The sequence below is a fragment of the Staurois parvus genome, unplaced genomic scaffold (genome assembly GCF_062004578.1).
Source record: "Staurois parvus isolate SC_StPar_1 unplaced genomic scaffold, SC_StPar_1.0 ptg000122l, whole genome shotgun sequence".
NCBI classification, from domain to species: Eukaryota; Metazoa; Chordata; class Amphibia; order Anura; family Ranidae; genus Staurois; species Staurois parvus.
In genome coordinates, this window is record NW_028317918.1 from 6501327 (window position 1) to 6514087 (window position 12761).

A 12761-nucleotide genomic window follows, 5' to 3' on the forward strand; every position below is an offset into this window, starting at 1 on the left:
GTCTTGATTCTGCACCTCTGCTGTCCGGCTGATACCAACTCCTGCCTGCCAGTATAGACAGCATGTGTAATGAATACAAGTGACTCAGACCCAGCTAAACATCCGTGAGGACGTCAATGACAAAAAGCTTAGGGCGGTGCCTTTGGATGTGACGTTCAGAACGCTCCTGGTCTGCTTGCACTTTGTATGTGCATGTTTAGGTCTGAGTCTCTTGTATTCATTACACACGCTGTCTATACTGGTGTCAGTCTGGACACCTTGCTTGGAAGTGCATTTCTTCATTAAAGTTTGATGTTTTTTAAACATACTGCACCATGATTGTTCACTTTTTTCTTTTCGAGTGACGGTCTGATCATCTCTCAGTTTGGATACTAAATCACCTTTGGAGTAGATTTTCAGCTTTGCAGAACATCATCTGTTGGAGTTCATCCCTCATTTCTTCAGAGTTGCTGTCACCATATTAATCATTGCTTCCAGAGTAACTAGTGCTATATGCTGTTTTTTTCAACAATCAGCATATTACTCTGGTGAGTTTTATTTAGCCATTTTTGTTGGTGGTTTCACTTGGTGATTAATTATTTTGGACATTATTATTTGAACTTTTGGACTTTTTCTTTTTTGCTGGATTTCATTTTGATTTAAAATATTTTTTTTTATTGTTTTGTCACATTATTTGTTACAATTTTGTATGTATTTAAGCGTAACCTATTTTTTTGAAATTGAGGAAAGAAGGTCTAGTATAAACACCCTAACCTCAGTGCTCGACACTGACAGATTTATGTACCTGACTCTCACAAGTACAATCAGGGCCAGAATAAAGGAGGGCAGAAGAGGCACATACCCCAAGTGTAGTGTTGCTGGGCACAGGAGGGTGTGCTGACAGGAGTGACTGCTGTGTCACCCCTGTCAGAAGATTTTTATAGCCAGAAGTCTTCGGTACTCTGTACCACCGCCTTTGATACTGGCCCTATGCTGACTGCTGTCACCTGTACTTGGGGGAAGAAGGGGGAAGAGCTTTGAAGTGTGGGGGAAGGGCTTGTAGAGGGTTTAAGGGAAGAGCTATGTGTGGCCCCTGCACCCTGTGTAATATGCACTCCTGAACAATGCACACTCTGGAGCCCTGTGCCCTGCAATATATGCACTGCTAAGCTCTGCACCCTCTGGAATAAACACCACTAAACCCTGGGCCCTGCACAATAGGTGCTCTGAGCACTCCTCAGACTGACACCATTGACACAGGGACATTTTTCTTTCCAGTCACACCACAGATACAGGGACATTTTTCCTTCCAGTCACATCCGGGGATATTTTTCCATCCAGTCACACCACAGACACAGGGGTATATTTTTTTTCCAGCCACACCACAGACACAGGGACATTTTTCCTTCCAGTCACATCAAAGGTACAGGGACATTTTTCCTTTCAGTCACACTACAGATGCAAGGACATTTTTTCCTTCCAGTCATACCACAGACACAGGAACATTTTTCCTTCCATTCACACCAGAGAAGCAAGGACATTTTTGCTTCCATTCACACCAGAGACGCAAGGACACTTTACCTTCCAGTCACACCACAGACACAGGGGTATTTTTTCTTTCCAGTCACACAACAGATGTAGGGTAATTTTTCCTTCCAGTCACACCACAGCCACAGGGACATTTTCCCTTCCAGTCACACCACAGACACAGGGACATTTTCCCTTCCAGTCACACCACAGACACAGGGACATTTTCCTTTCCATTCATACCAGAGACACAGGAAAAGTTTTCCTTCCAGTCACACCACAGACACAGAGGTATTTTTCCTTTCCAGTCACACCATAGACACAGGGGTATTTCTTCTTTCCAGTCACACCACAGATGCAGGGATATTTTTCTTCCAGTCACATAACAGACATGGGGATATTTTTCCTTCCAGTCACAAAACATTTTTAGTTTTGGAAAGTGTAGGGACGGGTTAAAGTCATGTCAGTTAATTTCCTAAAGATGTCACCGGAAGTGAGTAAAAATTTCTAAAAAAAAAATGGGAATTCCCATATTAGCCAGTTGTCACTAGAGCAAGTGTCCTCATTGGATGATATTCTCTCACCTTTTGTTGTGGCAACAACTCTAAATTATTGGATTTTCCATCACTTTCTGTCTTGGAAAAAATGTTTTGCCTTTCCAAGCCCAAGCTACCAACAACTGAGTATTTGTTCAGTAAACCCGAGGTTTGTATTTATTTGTGGAATTTAATTTATTGGAGAATGACTTTATCAGAATGTCATTCTCCTCATACCACATAATAAAAAGGGAATAACTACGATAACTATATGACATAATATTCACTACGTACCTTTCTTGTAGCTGCAATACAGCAAGGGTATCAGTTGCTAAGAAGAGGGCTCGGAGCTGATGTGAAAAGTAACATGTAGCAAGTTCTCCTCTGATCTGACTTGCTTTGGATATAATATTGAGAAGACAGCTATGATTTTCAATGTCCCATACCTATTAGTTACATATAGTTACATTGTTATTTAGGTTGCAAATAAAAAAGACAAATGCATATCAAGTTCAGCCTCTAACAAATTCTGACAGTTTTAATCCTAGAGGAAGGCAAAACAACCCTCACAGTCAACTACAATCCAGCCATTCTCTCCTGGCTTCAAGACTGTTAGATTACTTTCCTGAATCCAGAAAAACCCAATCCCCAACTGCAGATCTACCAAATCTGTTTTATATAATGATTGACCCAGTCAATTTTTATCCAATCAGACAGGCCTTGCACAACATAGTTGTTGGTGGATCTAAATAACATTGTACAATGAGATTGTATTTTGTATGATGAGTTGAAGGGCACCACTGTGAGGCCCCTGTCACACAGGGTGGTCTCCGTCAAGCGGATCTGCCTGGTCAGCGGGGGGATCTGTCCACTGATACCTGCTGAGCAGGCGGATGACAAGTCAGTGTCCGCTTCACTTCTTTGGAGTGGACACGGTCACAGCCTGCTGTTCTCTATGGGGCGATTGGATGTAAACGGACTGCCAGTCTGTTTACATCGGACTCTCATCCTATCCACTAGACCAAGTCCTATGAGGCAGTGCAAGGCTGACAGGTAGAAGCATGACTTCCAAATGCAGAGGCATGATGGGACGTGTAGTTCCACAACAGCTGCAGGGCCACCAGTTTGACACCTCTGCTCTAGACGGATGGTGAATGTATCCCCATCCATCTACTTTTGGCAGAACGGAACAGATTAGATGCAGGCGGGTGTAAACAGACATATGTCCATTTACATCCACCTCCCCATAGAGAACAATGGGTGGTCCGATCGGGTCCATCTGTCTGTTTTTCAGGCGGACCCAATTGGACTATCCACTGTTCTTTATGGGGAGGCAGATTTAAACAAAAATGTGTCCGTTTATACCCACCTGTATCCGATCCATTCTGGTCCGCCAAGATCAGACAAAAGGGGGTACACGTTCGTGCGAAAGCGACTTACTACTCCTGCATCAATTACATTCATCCCTGCTAATCTTGTTTCTGAGAATGAATAAAATAAGTTCCAATCCTCTACTTTTCATGGAAGACTTTCTGATCTAAATGTTCTGATTGAGAACTGACATTTGGGGTCTGTTTACTTTATTGTTTAGTTACCAGTGATGGAATATTCAAAGATTATGTTATAAATCTAACTGAAATATATCAAAACTATTTCTAGCTTTTGCTGTGTCCCCATTTATTTTTTTGCTGCAATACTAACATAGTGATATTTAAGCAGGTGATGAAATCCTATCTGCATATTAGAAAAATCAAAGTGCTGCACTAGCCATTCTGTCAGGTTCTGTTTTCTGTTTTAGAATACATTTTCACTTCACCATTTTTTTTTTTTTGCAACAATGGCAATAGTATTCAGTTTGTTAAATGTTCCCAGAATAATTGTTTTGTCGCTGATATAATTTGCTAACAACGTGTCCAAGGAGTCTGCACAGATCCAATTACAGGCATTCTGTTGCAGTATAGAATCACCTGTAATATCTTTAGGTTTACTGCACTGAGAATGTATTTGTTGACAGTGTATCGTATGCATATGAAGATGAAAGAGGTGGTTTTTGTAATAGCAGTGCTGAAAGTGATCATGTGTTTATAACAAAGGCAGCACCTAGCACTCATTTTAAGAGAATAACCCCCTGAGGGCAAAACACAATTTTGCAACTTTAACATGTGTTAGTAAAAGTGTACATATCATCGCAACTAGTTTGTGTATCCAGGTGGATTATACCTTGTTTTCTTTTCAGGACAAATTGGGTTTTCTTTTGGTAATAAATGTTAATGGATATTTCCTCATTTTATTTTTAATCATCAGGAAAACTGACCCAAAATATATATATTTTTTAAATTTAGCTATATATTGTTGATATTAGCACAATTTGGTAAGCTGCGATATACTAATTTTTGTTTTGGGGTTTAACACTGCTTTAAGGCACCACAGTAGAGAGCATTTTTTTTTCTTAACAAATTGAAAGTTTCACTTTAAGAACCTCTTTGTGAGCCTTTGACAATTCACTCAGCATTTCAAAGGAGATATTGACCATGGAGATACTGATCATCTAATGCTGACCACATCCATTTGGATGAGGCCTAGAGATAACAAAGACTGGCTCGTCCAATAAGTCCTGTCAGAGTATCATCGATGTTGCTCTAAATTCCAGTTACAGTTTTTCTAAACCCAAGAGCAAGAAATTAATATGATGCAGCTTACCAGTCCTTAGATGTGGTGGCTGCATTAGTTTTCTTTGTTCTATTCTTGCTACAGGGACAACTGTAAAATTTTGGATTTCCTATGTTTCTGTTTATGTGATAATAGCCAACAGGACAGTACTATAACCAAGACTAAAAAAAAAAATTTGACTATACATACATTTTAATGAAAGTGAAATCTACGTTTAACAAACACTCCAAGATACTTTGTTCTACTAAATTTTTTGCAAACATTTTAGTAAATTCTATAATCCTATCTGCTTTGGTTCTGCAGATTAAAATGGTTGTAAAGGTAAACTATAATTTATTCTCTGCATTAAGTTGAAAAAACATTTTGATAGTATCACCTTCCCTAAAATACTTCTCATGATCTCCATCCAGTGCTGTGCACATCTGCAGCAGCTCTTCTCCCCTCTTCCATTTCTTGCAGTCTTGGCTGAGAGCAATGGGAGCCATTGGCTCCTGCTACTGTCAGTCAAAACCTGTAAGCAGAGAGCAGGGGGTGGGTCCTCTGTGTCTAAATAGATGCAAACTACCTGACCCAAGATCTAGCACCCATGAGTGCCACCATAGGAAGCAACTTCCTAAGGGGGCACTAGGTAGGTGGAGCAAATCAGGAGCTCCAGCAGGGGACCCCAGAGCAGAGGGGTTTGGGCTGCTCTGTGCAAATCAATGGCAGTTAAGTATTACATCTTTATTATTTTAATTTAAAAAAAGTAAAGCTTCACAATCACTAACATATTTTCCTTTGCATATAATCTTTTTTTAGTATAGGTCTTTCTGCATGGAAGATGTCAGTGTAGCAAATAACTAATATGTCTATTTCCTTAGCAGTTATATAATTAGTCTGCATTTCTCAGGGAAGAAAAAAATGTATATTCTGAGGCTCCAAAAAAATTTTTTTTTTAAGAATTCCAAGGCAAGGAATATCAGTTTTTATATCCCATACCAGCTGGTAGTAATAAAAAAAAAAGCGCCAAACTCATTTCACAAAACAGGAATAAGTACACTTTGTGAGTTAGGCTCTGTTTACACCAATACGTTTTTTTGTGCTTTTTGCAGAAATGCACTACAGTCCATTTAACTTGGTTTCCTATGGAACATGTTCACATCTATGCTTTTTGAACTGCTGCATTTTTGGAAAGGGTAAGGGACTTTTTTAAAAGTAAAAAGCAGTGTTTTTGCTACAATAGAGTTTAATGGAGAATCTGATGAAATGCATGGTAGTGCGTTTTTGCCATGTTTTGCATTTTTATTCTGCCCAGCAAAAAAAAATTCCACTTTAAAAATAAAAAGAGTCACAAACGCATGTAGAAAAATGCAAAACAAACTGCGAAAAATACTGCAAAATGGGCAAAAAGCAAACTGCATACTGTGAATGGAGCCTCATTCATATTCCAGTTTAATTCTAACCATATTTCTGCCCAGAAGATGGTGCTACATTTGTATCTCATGACTTTTTCACAAAACAAAGATGCATACTTATTCTACTTCCCCTTGTTGCATAATTACTCTTAAACATTTCACAACTTGTAAGTAACTAATTAAGTACTCTACACAAGTTAATGTTCATTCAAGTGACCGTTGTGTTACATTGCATGGGTAAACAAAGCTGAATACTCTTCTCTAAAATAAAATATTATTTCAGGTCATATAAGTGAAAGCCAAATGCATTACCATCACAGCACAATCTGTAGACACTGAAAAGATCCTTGTGTTCTGGTCAGCAATCTGTAGGTAATTTATAGGTGAGGAGTGTCCACGCAGTAATCCAGTGGGCCACCTAAAGTAGAAGAGACACACAAAAAATATCCAGCTACAGACCATACCCACTTTTTTAATCTACTATAAAATATGAATGCAGTTAATTACAGTGTAGCATCAGTAAATGTCCTCTACTATAAAAGTCAAACGAGTAAAGCTCTTTTTTAAATTAAAGCAAAATGGATTAAATAAAAAGGCTGCTTTCAGTAAAAAAAAAAAGGTATATCCGTGCAAACATAAAAGCCTTGCACACTAAGCATATAGGGTGATATCCCCACAACAAGAGGACTGTTAGTGTTCAAGTCTTGATATGTTGTGAGTAACACATATGCCTTTCAACACTGTGTAGGTGCTTCATAAAAAATGGGTTACCCTTTTAAACTCCGGACCAGCAACAAAATCGAATAAACAGTCTGATAAAACCACGTGGGGAAAGAGATGATCATTTAAAATTCAGTGTCAGAGCTGGACTTTTCAAGGCCATGGGATAGGTAGAATTTGTTATCTATTACCACTGCTGTGCTTTATACTATGATGCCAAGATCCTCAGACCTACATCTATATTTTCTGTATCTATGTTAACTACAATGGGGCACCTACCCAGGTACGTATGGATTCCATAAACGAATAATCCTGTCCATGCCTCCAGTAACAAGAACATTGGCTTCCTTGGAGAAATCAAATGTTTTGACTCCTCTTTTAACCCTGAAGTGGGATTCATCATTGATATTTCTTTTCAGAGGAACATGGTTGGCCAACATGGAGCGCTTGCTCTTCACACCGCCAGACTCCATCAGATCCTTTAGGCGCTTCTGCAAATCTTTTGTTCCCTCTACGCAACCTGTTACAAATTCAGCAATGTTGTATTATTGGACCTTAAACATTATATACAGTGCTGTGAAAAGTAATTGCCCCCTTCCCAATTTTTTGTTTTTTTGCATATTTGACAAACTTAAACTATTCATATCATCATATTTTAATATTGGATCATATTTAATATCCTGTTGCACAACCCTAGTGCGCTTGAGCTTGAGGTCAAGAACTGATGGCCAGACATTCTCTTTCTCCATGATTTTATGGCAGAGAGCAGAATTCATGGTTTCATCAATTATGGCAAGTTATCCAGGTCCTGAAGCTGCAAAGCACCCCCAGACTATCACACTACCACCACTATGTTTGACTGTTGGTATGATGTTCTTTTTATGAAATGCAGTGCTAGTTTTAAGCCAGATGTAACGGGACAAACACCTTCCAAAAAGTTCAACTTTTGCCCCATCAGTCCTCAGAATATTTACCCAAAAGTCTTGGGGATAAAACAGATGTTTTTTGGCAAATGTGAGATGAGTCTTTGTGTTCTTTTTTGGTCAGCAGTGGCTTTTGCCTTGGAACTCTCCCATGGATGCCATTTTTGCCCAATAAACTATGTAAATTAAAATGCTCTAAGTGTAGTTTATTAAAGACCATGGTACAAATAAATAAAATGCTGATGCACTGACATATAATGGTGCCCAGATACCGACACCAGTCTATGCAGCCTGTGTGTGTCATAAATCTCAATGGAGATGGCCGGTGTGTGTTCCAAGCCTCGCTACCAGCGGGCCAGATGTGACGTTATGGGGACCCAGAAGTGATGGGATCACGCTTCTACGTATGTTTCTCCTGCCGGCGTCTTCATTTTATTTATTTGTACCATGGTCTTTAATAAACACTACACTTAGAGCATTTTAATTTATTAGGTTTATTTGAGCTACTTGGAGCAATAGCTTTATCTTGAGGATAGCCTGGGATTAGGAATCCATCCAATATCTGTGCACCCAGAGTTTCTGGTGAGTGAGGAATTCACTTATTGTCTACACGTGGTGAAAAAAAAAATCTTTTGACCTACAGGATATTATTTTCAAGGGACTGTCACTCCAATATTTATTTTATTTTGTTTGGGACTACTAGTCATTTATGTTGTTGTTGTTATTTATTTATTATTTCAGGTACCCTTATAGCGCCCTCTCTGTTGGGGTCCCTCAAGGCTCTGTCCTAGGGCCCCTTCTCTTCTCTATCTACACCTCCTCCCTTGTCCAACTCATACACTCTCACGGCTTTAACTACCACCTCTATGCCGATGACACGCAAATTTATCTCTCGACCCCTCGCCTCACCCCCTCAGTCTCCACCCGAATCACAAGCCTACTGAATGACATATCAGATTAAACTGAACCTCTCCAAAACCAAGCTCCTATTCTTTTCCCCAGCCCACACACCACCCCCTACTGACTTTTCCATCACGTCCAACAATGCCACCATCAGGCCCGCCCCGCAGGCCAGAGTACTTGGTGTCATTCTTGACTCCAATCTATCCTTCCAGCCCCAAGTCCAATCACTAACAAATTCATGCAGACTCCACCTCCACAACATCGCCAAAATACGCACGTTCCTAACCCCAGAAACCACTAAGTAGCTCATCCACTCCCTCATCATATCACGACTCGATTACTGCAACTCCCTCCTTACTGGCCTGCCTCGCCACAAGCTATTTCCGCTTCAATTGATCCTGAATACGGTAGCCAGACTCATCCACCTCACCAACCGCTCCGTTTCCACCACCCCCTCTGCCAATCCCTCCACTGGCTTCCGATTGCCCAACGTATCAAATTCAAAATCCTAACACTGATGTACAAAGATGTCCATCATACTGCCCCAAACTACATCACCGACCTAATATCCAAATACCACCCAAAACGCACTCTCTGCTCCTCACAAGACCTCCTTTTCTCTAGTTCCCGGGTCTCCTCCTCCCATGCCCGCCTCCAGGACATCCATCAGGCTATCACCTACTCTCTTCTCCTTTAGGCACACCCTGAAATCCCACCTCTTCAGGGAAGCCTACCCCACCCCCTGCAAATTGCCAACCTTCTCCACTCTTCCCACTACTCCATCCGCCACAGCTTTTCCTCCTGTACCACTATCCCCTCCCTCCTAGATTGTAAGCTCCAAGGAGCAGGGCCCTCGAACCCCTCGTGTATCACATTGTATTGTTATTGTACTGTCGCATGTATTGTCTCCCATTGTAATGTACAGCGCTGAGTGAACTGTTGGTGCTTTATAAATACTGTATAATAATAATAATTTATGCAGTGCTTTACATATATATATTGTACATTCACATCAGTCCCTAACCCTCAAGGGGTGTACAATCTAAGGTCCCTAACTCACATTCATGCATACACATACTATGGACAATTTAGACAGGATCCAATTAACCTACCTGCATGTCTTTGGAGTGTGGGAGGAAACCGGAGTACCCGGAGGAAACCCACGCAGCACAGGGAGAACATGCAAACTCCAGGCAGGTGGTGCCGTGGTTGGGATTCAAACCAATGACCCTAGTACTGCCAGGCGGAAGTGCTAACCACTAAGCCACTGTGCCGCCCGTTGTTAGATCGTTTTTGATATTATTTGTCATATGATTTAATGAATTAGCACCTACCTATTCACATATGTATTATTTATTTAAAACCTTTATCCTAAAAGGAAAAAAATGTTTGTTGTAACTGATTATAAAAAGTGTGAACTGGAGTGCGGCTTAAATATGTTAGTGTATTTAAATCTGCTAGGGGAATAAGCCTAAAAAAGAAATCTAATGTAGCCACCACATCTAATGATTGGTAAGCTGCAGTACAATACAATTTCGGTTTTGAGTTAATACTGCTTTAAGCCGTAGGTGACTTCCATTTACCGTAACTCACAAGTGAGATTTTCCTTTTCAGAATACTATACATAGTATTTTGAGTGCTAAATTTCAGTGGATTCTCGATCTGAAACTTCACATGGAATCGTCACAATCGTATCTTGGCCAGGTATCTGAACCTGTCCTAACATATTCAAATACATAGTTACTTTACTATCCGAGCTGGAAAAAAACAAATATCAAATACAAACGTACTTCAGGTTCAACTAGTCAAAAATTTCAGCAGCTCTGGTTCAAATAGGATGCTAAAAACTTGGATAACTATGGCCAAAAATGCCTCATAAGAGGAGGATATGAGTTGTAGATTGATCTGCCTTGGTGCCTTACTATTGTAAAGCCCTGATGGGGAAATCTGTTTGGGTAAAATTCCTGATAGCACTATTATTTTCTTAATAACAGAGCTCATCTAGTATAATATATCTGAGCACAAATTCCCAGCAAAATATGCGAAATGGCGCATGAAACAATGTTGTATGAATGCGTACTTTGAAGAAAATAAATCAGATTGGAAAGTTTGTCCAGATCCCTGCTGTGCAGTATCACTAAATGGCACTGGTAATGCCAGATCACCTCTTCCTCCCTTCTTTGTGTACTGACATAAACTCATAAGGGTAGCTGAGTCAACTATGAAAATACATGGATTGGAAGATATGCTACCCTGATGGTGGTAGGACCATGCCTGCAAGTCTAGGGGCTGCCTTAAGGAAACCTCAGTCAGACATCTTTCCTAATGTTTGTCTATTACCACAAATAATTTTCTGTTTCTGTGGGCAGTCAGCATTGCTTGTCACAAGAATTATTATTATTGGATGTGACAGTCATTTTAGATCTATGCATAAAGTGGATGTGAATTCCAGGTATGACAATTTCTACATAGTTAAATTGGTCTACCTTTAAACAATGTGAATATGTATGTGTCAGAGCTGTGGGATCCCCATGAAAAATTGAAATCAGTGTTACTACACTGTGACCTGAACCATTTGGCTGTCCCACTGCATTGTGCACTTGGGAGGTCACTTATTCCGAAAGGGCTCAATTCAGGGAACACTCTCTGATAGGATAAGGTAGAGAGGTAGGGCAGTGAAATCACAACCTCATCCCTGTCCAATCAGAAAACAGTTTGCATTTATTGAGCAAATGCAAAGTGTTCTCTGAATGGAGCTCTTGCTGAGCGACCTCCTGCGCTCAGCAAGCAGCAGTGCAGCTGCTAAGCAAAGGACCCAGAAGTGAAATCGCTACAGCGATTTCCAGCTTCATGGAGAATCAGTCAGGTATGGTACTGTATAAACATAATTACATTGGTCCATGATGGACCAATGTAACTATGAAAAAATTGCCTGGCAGTTTCTCTGATCCCTCAAACAGTATGTGTTTTTAATTATTTGATCATGTATTCGATATGTTTGACCATCATCATGCCAGTCACTAAATCTCTGTTTGGGGCCTGATCCAAATACAGCTAACTAAACAATGCTTTTAACCAGCAGGTAGTGCTATCTGCAGAAGCATACTATAACATGATCTACCTACCTATTATTAGAGATGTATAATCATCATTGGAGCTTGAAATAATTGATTCAATTGAATGGACATATCTGATCTGAGAATGAACAAAGAGAGGGCATAAATAATTTTGTTTCTATGCAACGTGTTTTGTGTAATGTACATGTTATATCATTCTTCCAAAAGCTTGTCATGGTAAAATTTTGATTCTGGTAGAGCATTGTCTGTTCTTCACCTTTCTCACACATCATTATATATTTACATTGTTACCTGATGATTTTACATGGCTGGTTATATTCAGATTTGACTCATAACTTATTTTTAAGTGCTTAAGGTCTAGCACCAGCCAAAGTTGTTGGACAGCTCCCATATAACCCCTCATTGCCCCTCATGGGCAAACCTCAGTTTTGCAGCAAGAAATATGGCGATTACAAGGAATATAGGGAGGGACCTGTGTCCTGTACTGTACTCCAAGAATAGGATTGTACACTTAAGTCACAAAACTATTATTGTAAGCCAGTCCTAAGCATGGGACATCCAAAAACAATCCAACACAGCAAACAAACACTTATAGGGCCATGCATCAATGGGAAAAGAGGGCTCCATAAAGTATAAATAGCAGCTTGAAGCACCTTATACCTGAAACCAGCTTGAGACTGGTCCTGAACATCCACCTGATAAAGCATAACAAATGTGTGAACTGACGACCAGGTGGCAGCTATGCAAATCTGGAAGACATATGCTAAAAGCTGAAAAGTCCATGAAGCACAGATCTGGCCGGACTGGAGAAAATACAGGATTCATCCCACAGGAGTATTTTCTGGAATATAATGTGCTATCCCTGCACCATACAAAGTAAGCCTTCTATGTGGATGATAGAATTTTCTAAAGTTCACTTCCCAAAATTTGTTTGTATCAAGTTCTCCTGGGCTAATATTGTGCAATGGAGATCACTGGGATCCCCTCCACCTTGATCCTGCTGTGCAAATGAGGGTGACATTTTGAAGGGGA

The 12761-nt window shown here is 40.2% G+C and overlaps 1 protein-coding gene across 1 annotated transcript in view; it reads right to left on the bottom strand.

Annotated features, from left to right (window-relative positions):
* The window catches only part of LOC149467128 (cilia- and flagella-associated protein 337-like), a 59918-nt gene that overhangs the window by 29295 nt on the left and 17862 nt on the right, over positions 1-12761 (bottom strand). Inside the window, exons 7-10 of the mRNA XM_089672188.1 lie at positions 11778-11847; positions 7106-7346; positions 6419-6524; positions 2337-2488 (exon numbers count right to left, since the gene is read on the bottom strand). Coding sequence (XP_089528314.1) covers positions 2337-2488; positions 6419-6524; positions 7106-7346; positions 11778-11847 — 569 coding nt within the window. The remainder of the gene's footprint in view (positions 1-2336; positions 2489-6418; positions 6525-7105; positions 7347-11777; positions 11848-12761) is intronic.